The sequence below is a fragment of the Vitis riparia genome, chromosome 16 (assembly GCF_004353265.1).
Source record: "Vitis riparia cultivar Riparia Gloire de Montpellier isolate 1030 chromosome 16, EGFV_Vit.rip_1.0, whole genome shotgun sequence".
NCBI classification, from domain to species: Eukaryota; Viridiplantae; Streptophyta; class Magnoliopsida; order Vitales; family Vitaceae; genus Vitis; species Vitis riparia.
The window spans coordinates 8,355,057-8,380,220 of NC_048446.1; the positions used below are offsets into that span (position 1 = coordinate 8,355,057).

The window sequence follows — 25,164 nt, forward strand, 5'->3', positions numbered from 1 at the left end:
CTTTATTAACCAAAAATTAGATAATTGGATAACGTACGTTAAAGGTTTGAAGGTCTAGAATTTGAAGTTCATATTTTTTTCAGGTAAGATTCTAACCCTACATTAATATATTATATTCGTTAGGTAGTTTTGAACACATTAGATATTCTTTAGAAAATTTTAATCTAAATTAAGGTTAGTTTATTAATTTATTTTAATATCAAAATATTGAAATTATGAATATAGGTTGTTTCATTGATGAAAATAGGGAAATTTGAAATTTTTTTTAAATGAATAAATCTAAATATTGAAATTTTAAAAATTAAATGAGTAAATAAATATATGATTATATATGGCTTAAGGGATTGGAAAATAATAAGAAGAAGAATTGCATGTTTCTGGATTTTGGATTTGAGGCACTATGTTGGGGCAAAAAAAAAAATCAATATGAAACCATGAAAGGTAAAGGGTGGTAGTGGAATAAATTAAAATAATAATAATGAGTAGAGTTGGTGGGGTTATTGGAGTTGTTAAAAGTACATGAAGTATTTTGTTAAGAAAGAGGCGATATTGCAACTAATAAGAATAATAATAATAATAATAATAATAGTAAAAATTGTGTGAGTTGGATGCTTGTGAGTGATATATAGTAGGGTTGTTTGGGTGTTGCTGGGTATTGAAAAATATAGTAATAATAATAGTAATTTTTTTAATAAAAGTTTTAATTCAGTTTAAGTATATAGAAGAAATAAATGGTTAGAATAAGATTTGGAAGAAATATGAGTTTATAAAAATTTTGGAAATTCATTAAATTATATTATTATTGTTTAAAAAATTGAAAGTTTTTTAGTGTTTCTTCCAGGTAAAATGAATGCACAAAGATCAAATAAAATGATCTTATCTCTCTCATAGAATGAATGCACAAAGATCAAATCAAATAAAATGATGTAGTGTAAACGTGAGAGAAAATAGTAGATTACAAAAAAAAAAAAAAAAAAAAAATCATAAAGAGCACCACATAAACATTAAAATTTAAACAAATTCAATTATCATATTAAAAGGCACAAATTCCAAAACCCTTTAGTAACCAACAAAATTCATTGATAAAGAGTCAAGTAAGAAAAGCAGAAGAATGGTGCAAAAATATAATATCGCAGAACAAACTTGTAAATAGTTGAAGGAATTTTTCCCCATGTCCTTACCTGCTAGCTGATTCAAAATCAAGGGAAAAAAATGTGTTGAGTGAATAATTATGGCAAAAAAAAAAATGTGATTATATAGCAACAGTCAAATCCCGCTCTTACATAAATTTTGATAATATGTTTGATATATATGATAGATGATAAAAGCATTTGAATGATTCTTAGTACATATAAACTTACAAAGTTTATTTGATAATACCTTTTTTCTTTTGTAATATTCTTTCGATTTTTATTTTTAATTGACATAAACCAAATCTTCTAATAAGATAAGGATAATGCATAGGAAATGGTTAAGGTAAGCTCAACTAGAAGAACTAAGGACTGAAAATCCTCGTGCCACCGGTTCAAATCGAAATATTGTAAAACTGTTATTACAAATCTATGCAACAATTCATACATTCTATTTACTCCATGGATAAATCTCCACATTTCAATCCTTGCTTTTAGCCAGCTTTATAATCTTCTTTCTTTGAAACAATACAAAACAACCACCAAATTATTTTGTTTTATGAATTCTCTTTCTTCCATTGTTGGTGCAATTCATACGGGAGCCTACAATTGTTGACCCACTGGACAGACCAGGACGTGTCTTCTCTCTTTCCATTAATTCATGTTGACCGATAGCTGCAGTCGCTTAAATTGACCGGTGCTATTATTTAAAGCTGACACAAGAACCAATTTTTTCATAGCTGTGTTTTGGTCAAAAATACTTGGATAGACACGGCTGAGGAATTTTTAATATAATTTAACACGAGAAATTGAGTACAGTTTGAAATTGGTAAGACAATTTGGACAACTGATTACAAAAATTTCCACAACTAACAAGTCTTCAAGGAAAAAATTATCCTTTTCATATGGGAAAGTCTTCAAGGAAAAAATTATCCTTTTTCATATGGGAAAGTCTTCAAGGAAAAAATATCATTTCCACATCGTGGGGACCTTTTCATAAAAAATTATCCTTCGAATATCTCAAATTTATTTAAAAGAACAATCTCTTTTCAATATATATATATATATATATATATATATATATATATATATATATATATATATATATATAGATATTAAATGTTCTATGTTAGAGTTTGCCAAATAACTAAATGAGTAAGAAAAATATTTTCTATATATATACTTGGCAATTAAAGAGGTGAAGGTGAAGGTGAAGGTGTTCTTGGAACTCCATGGAGGGCTTGTGGGATAGGAGCAGGATATGGGCTTTGATGATTTTGATTCAAATCCATGGATATAAGTGTTGTCTTGAAAAGGAGAGGATGGGTCTCTTGGAATTCAAGCGGTTCCTGAGATCAAATAATGAAGACGCAGATTGGCTTCTTCCTTCATGGGTTAATGATGAGGAGAGTGACTGCTGTTATTGGGAGCGAGTCGTCTGCAACTCTACAACCGGCACTGTAACCCAGCTCTCCCTCAACAACATACGGCAAATCGAATTTTATCATCGAGTTTATGGTCTGGCGCCGCCGAAGAAAACATGGTTTTTAAATGTTTCATTGTTCCATCCATTTGAAGAATTGGTGAGCCTGGACCTATCTGAAAATTGGTTTGCTGACTCCCTTGAGGATCAAGGTATATTTTTTCTCTCTCCTTCTTTTAGAGTTTTGTAATGATCATGATTTAGCATTTAAGAGCTATTTGAATTCTTCCTATTCATTCCATCATTTATTTATCTTTAAAATCCTTCTTGATGTTGATTTTCATGGTTTTTTAAACTGAAAGGACCCATGGGTTCTTTTTCTTTTTTTTTTGAAAAAAAATACATACTTTTAAAAATTATTTTTTTGAAAATGATAATGGAAAAATATTTTACAATCTACAATAATTGAAAACATAACTTTAATTTAAGTGTTAAATTTTTAAGTTATTTTTTGAAAAAAACAACTTTCATTTTTTAAGATTAAACTTAAATTTAAGTTATCGCTTCAAAAGATAACTTTTCAACAAAAATTCGGATATTGTAAAAAAACAACTTCTCCCCACCTGATTTCTTTGATTATACTCTTATTGTAGGCTTTGAAAAGTTGAAGGGTTTGAAGAAGTTGGAGATGTTAAATATTGGTCAGAATTATTTCAACAATAGCATTTTTCCATCTGTGGGTGCTCTCACATCTCTTAGAGTTTTGATTCTTAGAGAAACCAAATTGGAAGGATCTTATCTTGACAAAGGTATGTTCAATTCAATTTTCATAAAAGATGCATCATGAATATTAGCTAGTGAGGCATATATCTTTCCTTGGTTTTCATTAAACTAATCTTTATTTTCTCTTTTCTTGGTATCTTTCTCTTTAATATCCACTTCTTAAATTCTCTTCCATGTCCTACATTTAGTTACATAAAAAGAGCAAAAGAGAAAAATGTCAAAGGGTGTAATGTTTTCTTTTCTTGGTGTCTCCATTTTGTTTTTAGAAATCATGTAGTTTTGATAAATTAACTTAATGACTTAATAATTTAATTTAATGTATTAAATAGATTAAACATATTAAATAAAATAATTTAATATCATATATAGTTTAAATTTTAAAATAATTTTTAACTATTAAGTTAAAATGATTAACTTATTCTCAACCTTAAATATCTTTTGTCTCATTTACCCATATCCAGTGAGAGTTTATTTTACAATCATGACTTTACATCCATGACTTGTAGTTATTTTATATATCTACAATAGTTTTAATACAAATATTTAATAAACAAATTCATTCTTTAAGATTAATATTAATTAAAATTAATGATGATAAATATTGATTAAAATCAATAAAGGTAAATATACCAATTTGATAATATAGAAAAAAAATTAAGTTACTTTTATTTTTTTTTTAAAAAGGCTTAAATTAAAAATCAAACAATAAGTTTTAAATCAACTAATTAAACTTAAAGTTAACTTTAGGTATTAAGTAGTAAGTAATAAGTTTTATTGAACACTCTCTTAATATTTGGAATATATATATATTAACAAGGGTTGTTTGATTAAAAAAGAAAAAACAATCACATATTCGATTGTTTGTTTTTATTGTTTTAAGTTGTTTTAAGACTTAAGACATTTTTAAAGGCTTTTATTTTTTAACTAATCACATTTTTTTAAGATTTTAGACACAAATTGATCTTAAAGAAAAATTTGCAGTCCAATTAAGATTTTATTAATTTCAAGAATGGGGTAAAATCTCTAGTTATTCTTTTGATTCTTTTGATAAGAAATTTTACTTGGGCCTTGACTCAATTTAGACCTTGGCATGTCTTGGTCAAGACTTGGGCTTTGGCGTATCTTTAACTTAGGTTTGGACTTTAGCAGGTCTTAGGTCAAGCCTAAACATTGGCTTGCCTTCAATATAGGCTTGGACTTTGACGTATCTTAAGCTAAGCTTGAACTTTGACTTGTCATCAACATGGGCTTAGACTTTGGTGTGTCTTAGTTCGGGCATGAACTTTGGCTTATCTTGACTCAAGCTTGAACCTTGGTGTGTCTTAGGTCAAACTTAAGACTTTGGTGCTGCTCACTTTCACTGGTCGGCATAAATGCTTGATCTTAGATTAAAGACACCTCAAATTTGTTCTTTAGATCTTTGAAGGCTTAATCTTAAGATTTATGAAGTCTTGATCTTCGAATCTTCAAATCTTAAAGGCTTTGAAGAATTCCTTGAATTCTTGAGGGAGTGTTAAAGTCTTCTCTTCTCTATCCATGTGATTTTGAAAGCTAAGGATATAGAGGTTAAGAGGGACATGTTTAGATAGTTTTCCTTATACTTTATAGATATATATTATTCCTTAATTAAGTTTGACATTTGAAGATATTTTAAGATATATTTAGATAAACTTAACCCTTGAAAAATTATTCTTTAATTTAAAATTAATTTTAGGAAACTTGGCAAAGCATATTTGGAAACTTTATAATTTATTTTTTAATAAGAATTTATACTTACTTTTTCATTTATCAAATTCGCTATTTTTATTTATTTTGATAAGTATATTTTACTTACCAAAATTTTTATTTTGATCTTTATTTAATTTGAACACAACTTGTCCTCCTTTCGTGTGGGCCATGTGACATGTGTCACAATTTGATTTGATAGAATTATTGCCAAGTGATGATTTTTATTTTGTTACACTTATTTTTTATTGTATATTAGTTTGTGACATGTGACAATTAATAAGTGATTAAAAATTTTTACCAATCTACAAATGCTCCCTTCAAAAAGTTGTTCATGGGTATAACTTCCATGTAAAGAGTGAACAAATTTTTTAAAAAAAACTTTATTAATGGAGTTCATTAACATAATTTGAGTGGTATTAGAACTCATCTAGTTTGAAATATTGACAAAATTTGAAATATTTTCCAAATTGCTTATGTACCCAAAAAAGATCAAGTCATAACATAGTTGAAATAAATTTTTCTCTTATTTTTTTTTCACTTTTTTATGCTTTTTACTTTAACTTTTATCAAGCCTTTTCTATATTCATCTTGTGAGCATGTCCTAACTTTTGCCTATGTTTCCTTTCAAGTTTTTAACTTAACAAATATTATTTTTCTTTTGTGACATACATAGTCTAAGCTCTTGAAAGTCAAAAGATGATTTATCTTAAGTATTTTAAAGAACAAAAGAAAATCCGTTGAATGTGTTTTGATATTAAGCCTTGAAGGTGGATGAATGATAATTTTGTATTGTATTTGATATTCTTTCATAAGATTGATGAAGAATTATGCGTGTCAAACATAGACTTGATTTCTATGCAAGGGGGTAAACACATGTTCTTAGAACAAATTTTAATTGAGATTCAATGATGACTTGGTGGTTGGTATCCCAAGCTCTAATAAGGTGCATGCACCTAAGATCTTATGCAAAAGAATTAACAGTTATTAAAAATTTATAAGGTGTTTACAGTAATATACCTAGATTTGAATGTTCTTAAAACATCCAAATCAAAGAAGCTTTCTCAAATACCAAGCTAATCTTCCACGCAATAGCTCTTTTAATATCATGACACGAGAAGTGTGGTCTACTCTTGCTAGAAGGTATGGTAGTGGCTAAGGTTTCTCTCCAATGAATGGAAGAACAAAGATTATATAACCATAAACCTAAAAGGGTTTATATAGACAGATAACTAGGCTTAAGTGATTAGAACCCGTTTAATGGGCTTATGCCACTTAATTTATAGCCCTAATGGATCCTATTTAATTAATTAAATAGCCTAAGTAGAGACCATAAATCACTTAATTATAGACACTTATACAACTTTATGCTTATGCAAAATCACTTACGTGGTTATGCTTATGCACCCTTATGCACACTCATAATTAAATATATATTTCCCTTAATCCATGTGCTAATGTGAGCTCAAACGGGGACAATTAGGACCCAAAGGAAAACACTGACTTCCTTGGATTCAAAATTTTGAAGTTGACTTGACACTCCATTAAAGAGTGTCCATTGTGCTCTAGTATTCTATGACATTAAATTAATTATTAGTTAATTAATTTCTTGGGTATGTGACCTACTATCAATTGCATGTAGATTCCCCATAAAGTGATGTCTATAATCTAACAAGGTAGTAGTTATCAACCTCTTAAGATTAACTCTTAATTTTTAAGTCTTAGATCCACCTATATCATGATCAATTGACATGTTCTTATTCATAAATAAAATGTCAAAATTCTACCAAAGGAATTACTAAGGTCATAGATTTCAAATTTTAAATCCTTAGAATCACCCAAGAAGATATAATATCTCAAATCCATGAGATATCATAGTGTCTTTATTAAGAATATTTGTTCTCACCCGCCTAAACTATCAATTGTCTGATCTATAGGGAATATATGATTACTCCTAGACCTTGCTCATAGCTCAAAGTCATTGATGACTTCAGCATTTATGCAATATTCTTTTAAGGTTGAAAGTCTATCCAACATTCTAGATTGGAGCACTCATGACTACCTGATAGTCATTTAGTAACAACCCTTCATAGGTCCTATCCAATGTGTAATCATATACACTAATACACTCATTATAGGAAACTCATCTTGATAACCAACAAAAGGTCATCCCACCCATTATGAGGCAATGCACTATAGCTTCTAATAGATTACCTATGTCCATGAACTAGTTGTGAACAAACTCATCAACTTGTAAGGAACTCAAAACTTGAATATTTCGTATAACTCCTTATGCACTCAACTCCTTAAATGAGAACTAATACTCACCTTTTCACTTATCAAATTCACCATTTTTATTTATTTTGATTATTATATTTTAATTATAACTTAGTTTTTTATTTAATCTGAAGACAACTTATCTTCCTTTTGTGTGGAGTCATGTGACAAGCGTCACAATTTGGTTTTAATAGAATTATTATCAATTGATTTTTATTTTGATACACTTATTGTTTTCTTCTACATTTTTTATGATACATGATGATTAATAAGTAGTTAAAAAATTTTACCACTCTATAAAGACGATTTTTTTCTTAATGGAAAAGGTTTTTTTTTTTTTTTTACCTTTTTTATATTAAGGAAAAAGCCACTTTTCATTTACCTTTTGTTAACCTTTGGCTTTGTTATAACATTCAAATTCAATTTCTCATACAAAATAAAATTAAATTCATTTTTTACCATTTTAATAATTATAATTTTAAAAACAAATTAAACTACCTTAATTTTGTGCCATTTGAATGAGAAATGAACTTACTACAAATTAGTAAAGTTTTCATCAAGGAAAAAAAAAATCAAATATGACTAAAATATAATTTGCTTTTGTCTCTTTTTTTTTCTCAAAAAACATTGAAACAATTTTTTTGCTAAGTTGTTTCTGGAAAAAGGAAATTGATAACATATAAATCACTTAGTTTGGATAAGAAATTAATATAGGCAAAAGCTAAACCAAAATTCTATCACTTGTAGATTTTTTTTGTCTTATAATTTATCCAATTCTCAACAAAATTAAATTTTTGTAATTCTATAAATTCTTCATTAAAAAAATAAAAATAGACAATACTAAAAATAAAAAAATTCAATTTAAATTATAAAATAATTTACCATGCAATTTTAATATTTCATTATTTTTATTTTATAAAAAAAATAATAACAGCAATTCCATTGATTTTTTTTAATTAAAAATTCAAAACATAATTCACAGTCTACTAAAATCAACAATTGTAGTTAATTTTAAAAAATTAAAAATTAGGATTTGATAATCTTTCTCAAATTAAAATCCAAAAATTAATGAATTAATTCTAACAATTAACATGTATTTCAATTACAAATCCATAAATCTAAAGACACACACCATATAAAACACAAGTGTTAGCTTGACAAGTTTCTAACAATTTTTTAGCAATCTGGATTATTAGAAATCCTAGTTATTCTCCAATTACCAATATTCTTCTAATTATATAATTGATCATTTTTAAATTTTTATTATAGAATAAATTATGATATTTTGGGATATTTAGAAATATGTTAAATTACTATTTTTTTTCAAATTAAAACAAAAATATATATGAATTTATTTTACAGATATTTTAATATGTAAAGACAAATAGATTTAACACATGTAGTATTTAAACATTAATAAACAAACACTTTAACACTTAACAGTATTCATATACTAATAAAAAAATAATTATATTTAGTTGAAATTAGCTATATGTAAAAAATAATTATATTTAGTTGAATATGACTTAAATTTAAGTCAAATTCAAGTCTTTTCAGATTTTGTTGAAAAAAAAAACCTTAAGTTCATATTTTAATCAAGCAAATACCTTTTTTTTTTCTTGGTATGTTAGCGTAACTTTCTAAAAAATACTATGAACATTTCCTAACAATGGCTTTTAAGACCCATCTTGGCCAAAAGAGGATGAAGAAAGCATATATGACCCATCACTTCTTTTAGATCTTTTCTTAACTATAAAATTGATGATCAATCCTAAACAAAAGAGTAGAAAAGGCATGCATGATCTCTTTCTTTTACTAATATCTTTTTTTTTTAACTATATAATTGATTATCTATAATTAAATCAATTTCTTTTTATTAACATTATATTTATCATGTTTTCTAGTTTATGAAAATTTCAACCATTATGCCTCTAACATGAAACTAAGTAGTTATGTTATTTAAGATACATTCTCAGTAGGACTCACTGATATATTGTGGCACTGCTTATATCTCTTTTGTTGAGTTCTTCTCCTAAAGTTTTGTATTTTTTATTTTTTATTTTTGTCTTTGTTGCAGATTTAGCTAATTTAACTAACTTGGAAGTGTTAGATCTTGGCCAATCAGGATCTATGAAAATGAAAGGTATGTTATAAAAATTTGATTATGAGCCTCTTACTAGTTGTGATCCATTTCATTTGTTGATTCTAGGCTTTGCCACTTTGAAGTTATTTCTTGAGCCATCATTTTGTGATGTTCTTGTAGCTCATGCCAATTTTGTGATTCGGATCCATTATTGGCTTCAACATTACTTACTATCCTAAGATTTAGAAAACCAAGTGGTTGCTAATGAAGGGAGGCTAAAGTACTTTTTCTTTTTGTAGCATTTGATATGACATCATCATTCCTAGGCTAATCATCCCCATAGTTTACAACACCCCATCCTTACGCTTATTGGACCCAAGATTTTACCCATCTCATGAAAACACCAATTAGATAATGAACGTTAAACCTATTTTTATGGTGTTTAACATCATATCATTATAAGGCTTGGCACACCTATCATGGAGCTTACAAAAAACATACCATATAAGGGCTTGCAACACATTTATCCTCAAATATTACCTCACTAGGGTTTACAACAAGGTTTAACCACCTTAGGGCTTACACACCCATCCTATGGATGTTTCTCAACCTATCATTTCCAAGAGGGTGACATCAAAAACCTAACACTTGTGAACCTTTTCTACACAAAATGAAAATCAATTTCAATATACTTAGTTTGTGCATTAAAAAAAATGAATTAAATTGATAGGTTACATTCAAATTGTCACACCTCAAAACCAAATCATATTGTTGTGAGATGTAGAGTTCACTTAGCAACAAACACAAATTAAGGCTCTTTGAAACATATTTAAACTACGCAACTTCCTTTATCTTTTTAGAGGTTCCTTATGAAATGAAATTAGGTCATGTAAAAAGATAATGCACACCATTGGAATGTATTAGAAAAGTCTATACAAAAATGATTGCTTTCCAAATGGATTTAGAAAGCGGCATATATTGATACCACTACTAAGCCTTATAAGCTTGTGGAGAGATAATTCAAAAGCCCACATGTGCACATTAAGCCCAAGATTATGAAATGAATTTTTTTTTTTTTTTAGTTAGTTTTTTTTTTTTTACCCTTTCAACAAAGTTAAAAGGATTTTATTTTAGATCCTCTATTTGTTGCCATATTTAGTGCCTGAATCAAGCCTTGATTTTTTAGATTTTGATTGCAAAATTATGGCATTAAAGCAACATAAGCTTCATATTATCAATCTAAAAGTATATAGAGATAAAGTTTATATATATATATTATTTTTAGATCCATAAAGATTAAAGCTTCAATCTCTTTCATCTAGATCTTATTGGATTAGTACATCTTGATAGTGTGGGTAATCAAATCTTGAGCAAGGTAGGAGAGGAAAAGAATGGGTTTGTAGCTACTAGGGTTTCAAGTCTTTTCCAATATAGCATAATAATGCTTTATATAGACCTTAGGGGTTATTATGAAATAACCATCTTACCCTTAATGAGCCTAGTCTTAGCTTTAGTCCATATGATGCTCCCAAGACCACTTGGTCAAACTTAGTCTTCCAATGAACACACATGAATAATAGCTAGCTCGAGTAGGGACCATTATGACCCATAAAATGATTCAATCCCATGGACTTAGTAAGACATTATTTAATAATTAATCTCCACTCGCCATAGAAGGTTAATTGCGTTCCAATATTTTATGTAAATTACATGAAGAAATTGATTAATTAATAATATGTTGGATCCATGACCTACTATTTCATTGCATATGCTATCTATGAATTGATATCCATAATTTAGTTAGGATTTTCTATCAACCGATTAAATTGCATGTATCTTGATTCCATTGAATTACAAATTCATCTTTTCTATGATCATTTGATATTTCCTTACCTGTTAAGATAAAATATCAAATTTCCAACTTAATGGAATTACCATGGTCATGGATTCAACTTGATATTTCACATTAGGATTCCTCAAAGGGATATGATTATTTGTAATAAGATATTAATTATGGTATCTGTATTGAGCATTCATCTTACTATATTTTGAATAAATGATCATTTAAGATCATAAGAATAGACTACCACTATAAGGTCTCACTCTTTTGCTACTCAAATTGGTTATTAACCCATACATGAGCTTTATGATCTCTCGTATTAAAGCATTTCCAATATAGCAGTAGCTAGGATACATGCATTTCTAATCAATGCAAACCTGACATGTATTACCATAAGTCTTGTTCAGTGTGCAACACATGCATATTAGCAAATTCCCTTACATACTCAATTTAATGACCAAGACAAGTCATTTTACTAATTAGGGAGGTAATATAATATAGCCACTACTAAGTTGCGCAAACTCATGAACTACTACAAACACACTTATCAAGCCATAAGAGTCCTATGTTTATGCTCTTTATGTATCCACGTATACCCAAACTATGATAATTGAAATGAATACTCATAAATGAATGAAAGAAGATGAATAAAAAGGCAATTTCTTACCATTAAAGATTTATCTAATAGTCTTAAGGGTGAAAAAGCCAGGCCCAATGATATTTTTGACTTAGAATGAAAGAATATGAACAAATTAAAAAGGCGATTGCTTGCATTAAGCAATGGATTGTTATAGCCTTAGGTCATCATGTAGAAAATGAAACAAATGCCTATAATCTTTGAAAAAAGTTGGAGTCAGTTTTTGAAAAAAAAAATTGTTGGGAATAAAATGTTCTTGTAGAAGAAGTTAGTGAACATGAAGTTAAAGGAAGGAACTCTAAAATAGATCGCTTAGATGCTTTTTCGAGTATGGTAAATCAATTGGTTGATATGAAAATAGTGATAGATGATGAGATGCAAGCCTCCTTATTTCAATGTTCACTGCTAAACAATTAGCTAACTTTTGTTGTACATGACTATCAGTAACTTTATTTTGAATAGTGCATTGTTTATGGAACTTCTAAAGGGAAATTTATATAAAGAAAATACAGAAAGGAAGACTTTTGACAGAAAATACAAAAGGTATCATCATAGAAAGAAGAGGAAAAAGTAATAATAGAAGAAAGAAAGGTCCTGAAAAGTCTAAGGGAATGTCTTAATCCAAAGATAAAATTAAATATTTTCATTATGATAAACAATGGCATAAAAATAAAAAATAAAAAGAATTGCCATATTTAGAAAAGGAAATAGAATAAGTTGAATTAGAAAAACGAATATGATAAGAGTACCAAAACCGTTGTATGTAAGTGTGATGAAGTTTTAGTACTCTTAGATGAGTATTTGCATATAGAAGATCAAGGAGTTGAGTGACTTGTAGACAATGTAGCCTCCTACCATGCTATTCACTTAGAGTTTTTTTCTTTATTTACTACAAAGTTGGAGACTTTAACATAATTAAGATGAAAAATTCTATTCACTCTAAGATTATAGGAATATGTGATGTTTGCTTTAAAACCAATGTGGGATGTAAGTAGAATTTGAAAGATATAAGGCATGTTCCATATTTATACCTTAATATGATGTTTGGTTTTTGCTTTGGAAAAGTAGGATTAAGAAAGACACTTTGGCAAAGGCAATGGAAGCTCACTAAGGCCTCATTGGTTGTTAAAAAATGATAATCATGTTTCACTTTGTACAAGACCCAAAGAAAAGTCTACAATAATGAGTTATATGCTGCAAAAGGTGTTTCCTTAGAGTTATTCCATAAAAGTTTGAGGTATATGAGTGAGAAAGGATTTCAAGTTTTAGTAAGGAAGTCCTTAGTCCCTTAACTAAAAATGAATCATTTTCTTCTTATGGTCATTATTTAACTAGAAAACAATATAGAGTTTCTTTCGGCAATAGCTCTAAGAAAAAGTTAGAGAAGTTAGAGTTCATATGCTCTGATATTAGTGGCTCATAGATATGGAAACTCTTAGAGGTAAAGGAATAGATTTGTCTACTCAAGTCAAATGATCAAGTTTTCAATATTTTCTACAATTTCATGTCATGGTTGAGAGAGATACTGAGAAGAAATTAAAGTACTCAATTTTGATCATGAAGTTGGGTACACCTTAAGGGAATTTAAAGCTTACTGCTCTAAGTACAGTATTAGGCATGAAAAAACAGTCTCTAGCACTCCAAAACATAATTGGTTAGCTAAAAGGATGAATCACACCATCATTAAGAAGGTCAAGTGTATTATAAAGACTACAAAGTTACCTGAGTTGTTTTGAGGTGAAGCTACTAAAACTACATATCACCTGTTAAACATATCCCCATTAGTAGCATTGAGCTTTGAGGTTCGAGAAGGCATGGATAGGAAAAGATGTTTCCTATTCTCACTTAAGAGTCTTCATGTGTACAAGTTTTGTGCATGTTCCCAAAGAATAGAGATCTAAACTTGATGATAAGGTAGTCCTACATCTCTTTTTTGGTTATGGTGATAAAGAATTTGGATTCAGATTATGGGATCCAATCAAGAAAAAATTGGTGAGAAGCAAGGATGTGGTCTTCCAATTGAATCAAACCTTAGAAGATTTTAACAAAGCTAAAAAGTCTAAAATTACAGGTGATGCTTTCATTAAATTTGTTACTTGTTCCTACCTCATCATAAAAGCCCAAAAATAAGGAACATGAAGTTGATGAGTTAGTAAGAGATGATGGTATAAGAGACACATCTGCATAAGAGCTAGTTGAGCAGGTAGAGCAAACGGAGCAATCACCTCTTCAAAATAATTTGCTACCCTAGGCTATGAGGTTTATTAGAGATCACTATCCTTCTATCAGATATCGCTCCTCTGAGTACATGTTAGTTATTGTTGAGGAAGAGCCACAAAGTTCTCTAAAAGTCAGGTCTCATGAGGATAGTGGTAACTTGTTGAGAGCTATGCATGATAAGATGGATTCCTTCTAGAAAAATGAAACCTATGAGTTGGTAGAACTTCTTAAAGGAATAAAAGCATTAAAAAATAAATTTATCTTCAAGTTGAAAAGGGAAAACTGTGGAAAGCTAGTAAAATATAAAGTTGGTTGGTTTTTAATGCCTTAAGCAGAAGAAAGGTGTGGTTTTTTATGGAATTTTCGCCTCAATATTGAAGATGACTTCCATCATAATTGGTTTAAGGTTAGTATCTAGTTGGATCTTAAGCTTGAAGAAATGAATTTAAAGACAATTTTTCTTCATGGTGATTTAGAGAAATAAATCTACATGGAACAATTGTAAGGTTTTTGCAATAAAAAATAAAAAACACTTGGTTTGAAAATTGAAGAAGATTTGTTATAGGTTGAAGCAAGCTCTAAGACAATGGTGTAAAAAGTTTGACTCATTCATGATAAGCCATGACTCTCTAAGAACAAAAACATATCCTTGTATCTAATTTAAGAAAATTCTGGGTGATAGTTTCGTGATGTTATTATTATATGTTGATAACATTCTTATTAGTAGGCAAGCTACTAAAGTGATACGCAAGTTGAAGGAAATATCAAGTGTTTTGTACATAAAGATTTGGGGGACACTAGATAGATCTTGGGGGTGCAAATGACACATGACCTGAATTCCAAGAAGTTATGGTTGTCTTTGTAAAAATATATTGAGAAGTTATTTGAAAGGTTTAAAATGAAAGAAGCTAAGAAAGTTAGCTCTCTTCTTAGTAGTCACTTCAAGCTTAGCAAGAAATGTTATCCTACTTCTAATGAAAATAAAAAGAAGATGGAAATTATTTCTTACAACTAGGAGTTTAATGTATGCCAGTGTATGCATAAGGTCAGATATAGCTCAAATAGTTGGAGTTGTGAGTAGGTTCTTGTTTAGCCCATAAATGTGCATTGGAAAGTAGTAAAGTGGATCTTGAAGTACTTGAGAGGTGGCATAAGTATGTGGTTATGTTTTAGGGAAGCTCTAACGGTCTTCGAAGGGTTTAAAAAGGCATATATAGCTAGCGAAATTGATACCATGAGATCTACATTTGGGTGTGTTTAATCACTTTTACATAGGGAGTTGTGTTGTGGTAGTCCAAATTGCAAAACTGTGATGCTTTATGCACAATAAAATTCAAATATATAGTTTCCAAAGGAATTATTATAGTTAAAGCATTTTCTCTAAGAACTAAGTTTAAAGTAAGATGAGTATGTGGTTTATTATGATAGCCAAAGTACTATGGATATAAAAAAGAGTACCATGCATCATTCTCAAACCAAGCATATTGATGTGAGACATCTCCATTAAGTACCTATAACCGCTATGGTTTATAGTCAATAGTTCTTAACCAACCTTTTCTCGTCGAGCTTTATAAAGCTTTAATATAGAATAAGAGTAAGAAAGATCCTTGCTTCATTATAAATTGACCCTAAACCTATCATTGCTTAAGGAATATAGTTGAAGAAAATGTAGCTAAGTTGAAGAAGATTCACACTAACAATAATGCCTCATCCATATTAACAAAGGTTGTTCTCAAGCAGAAGCTTCAATTCTTCAACTTGTATGGTGACTTAAATTCCATGTGATGGAGTTATAAATCGGGATACCTACCTCATGTGTAAGAGGAAGAGATTATTTGGGTGGGTTTATCTAACCCATGAAGAGTTTCTTAAGCCTATATATCGAGCTATTTTTTTTGTTCTTTCTAGGTCCAAATATAAGTAGCATCTGGGTTTTCTTTTAAGGATGCCAAAAATCTAAAAATGGTATATTGTGAAAGAGAAAAAATGAAACAAAAATAATGATTTTTTTCTAGACACTTGTTTAAGGCTCAAGAAAGAATTTGAAGTCCTTTCATCAACCTTTTGGAAAAAATCATTTGGTATAGTTTTTTACTCTCTTCCCATTCTTTGTGTTTCTAAGGTGATGGATTCCCACATCAAGCACTAATGTGTTTTAACTAGTTATCTAGGTAAAAAAGTACTTAGTAAGTATTTGTATTCCTTTTTTATTGAAGTAGAAGAAATTTTTCGCATGGCTTTTTATCTTCTTTAGGAGGGTTTTCCACATCATATTTGGTGTCTTTTTACTTAGATATTTAGTTTTACTATTTTCTAGCATATGATTTAATTAGAAAATAAATTACAACTAATTATTATATTGTACAAGTATAGCTAATTTTGGTCATCAGAACCTCTAACTTTCAAACCAAAACAATTTCATCCTTTGAAATTCAAAACAAACACAAAGGCCAACATAACACCTAGGTCATCTTCACAAGGATTTATTAACAGATTATTGATAATAATCAAATGAATTTACAAAGAGAATCTCTTATACAAAATAATCAAAGAATGTAAGAATCATATTTTGAGGTGATCAATTGTGAAACTGATTATGAAACAAAGATATTATACACTGATCTACCCTACCTAACCATTAGAATTCAAAGAAATCTTGTTACAATACAGTTACATCATTTTCCAACACTTAGATAGGATTTCCTATTTACTAGCTTTATATTTGAGATTATCTTTTAGAAAATTGATTACTCTAACATTACAATGATCAGATCCATTCCTGTTTTGATTTATTAAACCTCTCCTTTTGTAAAAAAACATTAGATGAATACACTCTATATATCAAATGAAGTCTTTAATCAGGAGGAGATTTAGTTTTACAACCAAACATCGGAAAAACTCAAAATAAAAGAAACCAGAATTCTAAAATATTATAATTCAAAATATTATAGAGAAATGCACCTTCTCAATCTTTAATATTGTATTGCAAAAGTTTATCTGGATATTAACAAATTCCTGCACTCCAAGACAAGATTTTTCAAAATAGATCTCATTCGTTGGCCAAGAAAATCTAAGAACTATCCTAGAAAAAACTAATTTTCTATCCAAAAACTCTAATTAATGAAAAGAAAAGTACAAATCTCTTAAAACTAACTTCCTTCCTCAACAAAATGACAAGTTTTTTTTGGGCACTTGATTTGCTTCTTGCCTAATCATAGCTTGACACATGTATAACATAGATCTTATGAAAATCTCACACTAAATCTCTATTTTGATCTCTGTTATTGTTAGCCACAACAAATTCGTTAAAACTGTAAAAATCAATACCCAAATGGATACCCCGTCTTCATCTTGTTCCAGAAGTCTTTATTGAAACAACAAAATCAATACTTCTCGATAAGTAAAGATATTACTTCCTTGTATCAAAACTTATTTTGTATATCGAAATGAATTTCCAATTCTTTCCTCTTAAAATCAATACCAAGAGATAGCAAACCATACATTAATCTGCATATCGATACGAATGTCTCATAGCTACTTCCTTAATCTCCTACTTCCAGTGACTTTGTAGGTTTGTTGAATTTGAATTTGATCACTAACGACAATACCTGATGATAGCTTTCTTTATTGTCAATTATCTAAATGTCAAACTAATCATATTGAGGTATCAAAATCTATTTCAATTCTTTCATTTTATATAGTCTAGTGTGTCAAAATGCACATCAATAGTTTCCTCCTATATTATCGCCATGTATTGAAATGGTGATCCTTTTCTACATATCTTCTATTTAAGTGCTTACAATTGTCCCAATCTTACTATAGAAAAGATTCAATTATGCAAAAATTCTTATTAACTTTCGATATTAGTTCCAAAATAAAGACTAAACACAATTATAGGTTAAAATTGTTGAACTATGTGCAAACACCCTCAATATATCATCAATTATGCCTCTAAAACTATTCATTTTACACTCATATCAATATCTTCCATTATTATCCTTTCTTGTTAGATTGTTATTATTGTGAAGGAATTTTGAACTAGTACAAGAGAAATACTTATTATGCTCTGTGTATTAGTTATTCTCATTGATTCCCACAAACTCCCAACAAAATTTATATATTTATTATTTTTCTCTTGCAGATTCAAGTTCTGGAAAGTTTCCAAAATTGGAAAAGCTAAAGACGTTAATGCTTGATTCCAATGAACTCGAGAATCACAGCCTTCAATCTCTAGGAGCACTCACTTCCCTTAAGAATTTAAGTCTTGCAAACAACCAACTTTCAGAATGGTTTCCTTTTAATGGTAAAGTAGTTCCTAATAGCTAATTTCTTTCCACTGTGCATTTTCTCCCTTACTAATCGTATCCTTTGACAGAATTGGATACTTTGCAAAACTTGCAAATATTGGATCTAAGTGGGAATAAATTCAATACAACGGAAATGGTGAAAGGTAAAATCTACTCCTATGTTTGCACTCTTACTTTGTTTTTTCAATAGTTCAATGAGCAAATTTAAGTTTTTTTTTTTTTTTTGGTTATGTTACAAGGAAAACTAATTTATGAAAAAGGGAAATTTCATTATTAGAATTGATAATTAAATTGCTTGTCCTAATCCTTATACTTGTACTTAAGGTCGAAGAATTCTAGGAAAAAGTAGTCAACTCCTTAAAATGATTTTGATATCCTAGTATAAACTCTAACGAACATAAAGAACAACTATGTCCAGCTATAAGAAATCCTAATGTAAAACAAAATCTAAGGGTTGTTTGGTAATTGTTTTTTAAAATAATCTGAAAAATAGTTTTTGAAAATTATTCTCTGATTTTTGTAGAACAAAAGTCTGTTTGGAAACCTAAAATATTTTTAATCTGTTTTTAATATTTTATGTTTTAAAAATAATTTTTATATCTAGTGTTCTATTTTTAATCATTCTACATGTTTGCATAAAAAAAAAATTAAAACAATCTTTAAAAAATAAGTGAAACAACATAAAACAACTAAAATATGTTCTCTAAAAATACCTTATTTTATATTCTTAAGAACATAAAATAAAAAACAATTTTTAATTATCAAACGTGTTTTCTGTATTTTTTGTTCTAGAAAATAGAAAATTATTCTAAAAAACAATTCCCAAACAGACCCAAAGTTACTAATTCTAAGAACAAAAATTTTCAAAATTTAATCTTTGAGATTTACTCCTTAATTTTGAAATATGCCCCATTCATTTCTAGGAACATTCATAACTTCTCTCACTTATACAATTTATTTTTCTCATGTAACAATTTGGTAATTAGTCTAACTCTTGTTTGTTTGTATTGATAAAAAGTTCTTTGTTTTGTGCACTGATCAATTTTCAAGATAATCATGAAAAGAAGAAAAAGGAATTAAAAAAAAAATTAAGTTGTTTGAGTAAGCATTAACTTTGAAACTAGAAAGATGTAGGCTATGTGCAAGTAAATTACTAATAGCTAGTTATTTCAATCTAGTAGCATGTAGAAAATTTTCTATCTCATAATTTTTTTTTAAAATTCTATTATTTAAAATGTAAAGAGTTAATTAGAACATAATAATTATAATTAAAGTCCTAACAAGTCTTGATTTAATTATAATTATTAAAGATTATTAAAGAGTTAATTAGAACATAATAAATATAAACTTTTTTTTCTCTTCTTTTTTCTTTAGCATTTTTTCTTCTGATAGTGAGATTTCTTGTGTTATTTTATTTTATTTTTTTGTCTAAAATTTGAATAGATGTAAATAGAGTTAAATATCATTTCATCTATTTATTTTTTATTGGTATTTGAATGCTTTTAAATGTTAATTTTTTATTGATGTTTGGATACTGTTTAATTTAAATCTAATATATTATGGTAGTGGGATTAATTATTATGCTTTTAATTATTTTACATAATTAAAGATAACAATGCTTGAAAAGCAACCACTCATACTTGTAATTTTTTGGGTGATTAACCTGGCCAACCTTTTTGCAAAGTTTCAATTCTTTTAACCATTTCACTTTGAGAATATCCTCAAACATTTTAAAGACATTAGAGTCAAGAAATGGATAGTTCACATTTTCTCTAAAATAAAGATCTTTATTTTCCTTTACCCTCTAGGTTGGTAGATGGAAACGATTATTTATGATGAAACAAAAATAATTGACTCTGACCATAAAAAATTTTAGAAAATGAACAACTATTCCTATTCATTGGCCAGGTCCAATCCCCATTCAGTGTTCTTTTGTTTTATTCTATTTTATGTTTGGAAATTTATCATGTCTAAACAAAAAAAAAAAAAAATCTATTTTTTTGAAGAGATTTGCCTAGAAAAAAAAAATCTATTTTGTTAAAAATAAAATCTAGCATGCATAGAAAAACCTTGATTAAAGTTAATTTTATTCTCTAGATAGTTTATTTCGTTTTACTTTTTAATTAATTTTAAAAATTTTTTAATTTTTTGTTTAAATTTTAGTTTATTTTCCTCTCATTTATTTTAGGAAACTATTAAAGAACAATACTTTTTTCCTTTTTGGATAAGGTGCTCTCTAGATTTTTATTTTTTAAAATTTTCTTACACACTAATCTTAAATTGGAATAATAAATGACTTTGAAAGTTTTCAAGATGGATATTGTTCAAGAGATTGCTAAAAAGGTTTAAGGAAACCTAATAATATTATGAAAATTAATTTCTTTGAAAATATTAATACCAAGATAAAATATTTATTAAATTGGAATAATTAATGTATGAAGAAGGAGAATTTTATGAAAAAATATCAATTTTAGAGCTTCTTTTGAAAATCAATTTTTGAATAAAACACTCATAATTTTTTAACATTTTTCAAGATGACCTTCTTCTTTTACATTAGGATTCAAATTTAGGGAATAAATATTTTTTTGAAAATTTTCATAAAAACATAGTTATCCATCAAGATATTACTAAATTTTAAACTCTTAATTAGCTTAAATGATTAAGTGAGAAAGGGCCTTTGTAAATTCCACAACATCTATTATCAAGCTTATCTTGATTTATGTGCTAAGAAATTTTAGAAGAAAGATTACATGAAGATAATACCCTATGTCCCTACAGTGGATAACCTTATATATGTGATATAATGTACTAGAACGAATATTTTCTTGGTTGTAGGGATGATAAGTAGGTATCAGTTCAATCTGGGACTAGAGCATTGGACGACAATCAAGTATATATATTCAAGTATCTTAAGAGAATGATAAATTATGTGCTTGTGTGTCACTTTGATGAGTTGGTACCCCTTGGTTACACAAATTCAAACTTTCAGTATAATAAAGAGCCTCGTAAGTCTACCTTTAGGTTTCTGTTCACTCTAGGTGGTGGGATTGTTAGTTGAAGAAAAGTGAAGTAATTGTGCATTGTTGACTCTACTATGAAAGCTGAGTATGTTACATCTTTAAAAGTAGTAAAGGAATCCATTTGTCTTAAGAAGTTCCTTATGGGACCTAGAGTAGTTTTGTTGGTAATACTATTTTGTGATAATAGTGAGCCAATGGTTTAGTCTAAATAACCAAGAAACCACCGAAAAGGTAAACATATGAAGAAGAAGTATTAGAGAAGATACCTTTTACAAAGAACCTAGTGAATTCCTTCACCAAGACTTTACCTAGAAAAGTCTTTGAGTCATAAAGATATCATCATAGGTACACCCAGCATGCTTTGAGGGCTAGTGGGAGTTTTTTAGGATAGAGCCCTTAAAAGCACAACATGATGTAACAAAATAAATTTTCATTAATAAATTTATATATTATGATTTACGGTTCCACTTTTCTATCCATGATTGCATTCGTTCTTATCTAAGCCTTCACACCTATATCACTTGCATTGTAAATGAATTAGGTGTATTACGAGTTATATAGAAGATCCAAATCATGAGTTCCTTGCAGGACCATAAGGAGTTCATTATCAATTAATGGAATTAAGCAATCCATTTGAAATTGTAGTGTACTACCTCCTAATTGAAGGAATGATTTGTCTTGATCTTCAAAATTGGTTTCTCATGATGAGTGCACTAGTGTGTATAGTTGCACATTGGAGAGAACCTATAGTGAATCATGACATTGGCTATTGGGTAGTCATGACTTCATAAAACTACTATGTTGCATGGGCTCTCAACCTTGAGAGAATATTCAACTAATGTTAAAGTCTTTAGTAGCTTTAACTTATGGGTGAACCCTAAGATGGTCATAGATTCCTCACAAATTGGTTCACTATTGATTAAGGCATGATGACAAAGCTATTCTCAAGATAGGCACCATGATATCTCACTAGATTGAAGTAATGTGTCCCCTTGAGTGATCCTAAGGACTCGTGATTAAGTAATCTATAGTCATAGTGATTGCTTGAGTGGAATTTTACATGTCCTTTATAGACTAGAATATGTCAATTGATCACAAAATAAGAGGACCTAAGACTCAAGGATTGTGAAAGTAATTCCAAAATTTTGATAGCATCTACCTCATTAGATTATAGAGACCAATTCCTAGAGAGTACATGTAGTTAATAGTAGATCACAAACCCAAGAAATTTTTAATTAAAGTGGATTTAATCAATTTTCATCTCGATATAATTTCATAAGATACTGCAATGCAATTGACTCACTTTCATGGAGTTTTGAGTCAACTTCATAATTAGATTATGAGGAAGCCAATATTTTTCAATGAGTCTTATTGGTCCCTACTCTGGTAGAAAGCTTAAGATATATGGAGAATAATCATTTATGTGTATAAAGGCGTTTTGGTAAAAGTGTAATATTGCACAAGATTTTATGATTAATTATTTTTTTCTTGATTAGATTAATTGATTAATTGGAACCTAACCAGACTAATTAATTAATTAAGACCCAATGAGTTGGATTAAGTGACTCAAGCCCAAATTTGGTAAAAGTCACTTAAATAAACAATGAAGTCTACATAATCTTAGTGGTTTATAGTTAGATAGACCCTTCACCACTGTCTTCTAGAAAGCCTCCATCTCTCCCTCATAAGGTGTGTAGCCACCCTACTAGGTGTGTAACCACCCTACATAGGTGTCAAAGTTCAAGGAAAAGTGATCAGGTGGAAGATCATAAGGTGTTTAAGATCCTCTTCATCAATTGGAAATAAATAAAGGAACATTTAGATCAAAAAGTAAATTTTTTAAGCACCTAGGTCTATTTTTTTGCATTTTATGTTTTTCGTTGAGAGTAAATCTAGTTTCCCTAGTTTATTAGAGAGCATTCGCCTATGATTTAGTGGTTTTCCCAACAATTTGATGCATTCCAAAGCTTTCAAAACCAAGGTAAAATTAATTGAGGCTTTCATGGAGGAAGTTCTTTCTACATTTTAATCAAGGAAGCTATTGTGTCCTCAAGAACCTGGCCTAAAAATAAAGGTTGAGAAGATATAAGTGCTACAAAGGTTGAAGAGGGTATGAACATGAGTGGCGAGGAAAGAAATAGAGAAAAATGTAGCAATTGAGCGAATAAGGTAGAATGACACTCTTCTTTTGCTTATCCATGGTTTTTTTGTAAGGGGATAGTTTTAGGGTGCCTCTTTATTATCAATGCAGTCAATGATTTTTAAGTATCACTTTAGTTGTTTACAATTTAGGGGACACTTAGCTGTTAGAATTTGTCTAAGGTCTTCAAATGCCTTTAAATATGGTCATTGAGGTTGTAAAGAGTGTTGCTCTAAGTTCTTAGTTTGAATGACTCATAAGAATACTCCATTTAAGCCGCTAGAGGTCCCCCTAAAAGGCTACTTGAATATCCCACACACAAACGTCCTTCAAGGATTTGGGCCACTAGGGACCATTCAAAAATGGGTTATCTCATGGTGGCATTACACCTAAGCGACTAAGGTCTCTTAAGCAAATTCCCTCAAGGGATTTGGGTCACTAAAAGACACTAAAAAAGAGGTCATCCAAGGTAGTTGCTCAATTAAGGTCCCCTAAGCAAATGCCCTTGAGGTTTAGACCACTAAAGGTTGCTCGAAAAATGATGGTCTAGGAAAGTACTCATCTTAGGCCACCGAGGTTTCTTAAGCAAATGTCCTTAAAAGATTTGGACTATTAGGGATCGCTCGAAAAACATCATCCTAAGAAAGTACTTCACCTGGGCAATTAAAGTCCCTTAGGAAAATGCCCTTAAGGTATTTAGGTCATGAGAGGCCCCTTCAAAAAATCGTTTGTTGATTGCCCATGATGGATTAAAGCCTTTACAAGTCACTCAAAAGGGTCATCCTAAGAAATTACTCAACCTCAGCAACTATAGGTTTGTGTCAAATATTTTTAGTTTCGAGCCTTTGATGGGAATCATCAATCATTTTATTGATAGTATTTTCATAAATTACATACGTGATGAGGAATTTTCTTTCCATCCAAGTGCTCAATCTAATATGCTCCTTGTTTTTGCATAGTTTAATATTTGTAAGTTCCTTCCCAACTGGGTGAGAATATTCCTTCAATGAGGTCATGTATATTGTCAAATATTCTTCATAAGACTAATTCTCCCTCTTGAAATTGCCTTCATCCTACTTTCTTATTGAATGAAACTATTCTTTGTTGATGGTAATTTGCTAAAGTTAAGGCTAACTTTTTCTTTCTTTCTTCAATGAGATTGAGATCTAAGTCAGGGTCAATCACAGTTAACTAATTGTCTCACAGTCAATATTTTGATTTCAATAGGGATCAATGATAACTTTTTCTCCATAGGCAAATGCAAAGGGGGTTTCTCCAGTGGACTTTCTTTTGGTCATGTGGTAAGCCAATAAGACCATTGGAAATTCATCCACCAAATCCCTTAACCTTGTCTAGCCTTTTCTTTAAATAGTGTAAGATAGTTTTTTTATTACATCAACTCGATTGTTGCCTTGCGGGTATCTAAGAGTAGAGAATATGTTTGTGATCTTAACTTCCTCGCATAAACATTTAAATGCTTTGCAATTGAATTAGATATCACTGTTGGTAATCAATGCTCGAGGAGTATCAAATCTATAGATGATGTTCTAGAGTACATATTCTAAGCATTTTTTTACTT

General features: G+C 29.2%; 1 protein-coding gene across 1 annotated transcript in view; it reads left to right on the top strand.

Annotated features, from left to right (window-relative positions):
• Window positions 1-2,350: 2,350 nt before the first annotated feature.
• LOC117933468 (receptor-like protein 56) overlaps window positions 2,351-25,164 on the top strand; it is a 35,894-nt gene continuing 13,080 nt past the window's right edge. The window contains exons 1-5 of the mRNA XM_034854842.1: window positions 2,351-2,765; window positions 3,207-3,362; window positions 9,416-9,481; window positions 18,260-18,421; window positions 18,494-18,568. Coding sequence (XP_034710733.1) covers window positions 2,363-2,765; window positions 3,207-3,362; window positions 9,416-9,481; window positions 18,260-18,421; window positions 18,494-18,568 — 862 coding nt within the window. The 5' untranslated portion in view covers window positions 2,351-2,362. The remainder of the gene's footprint in view (window positions 2,766-3,206; window positions 3,363-9,415; window positions 9,482-18,259; window positions 18,422-18,493; window positions 18,569-25,164) is intronic.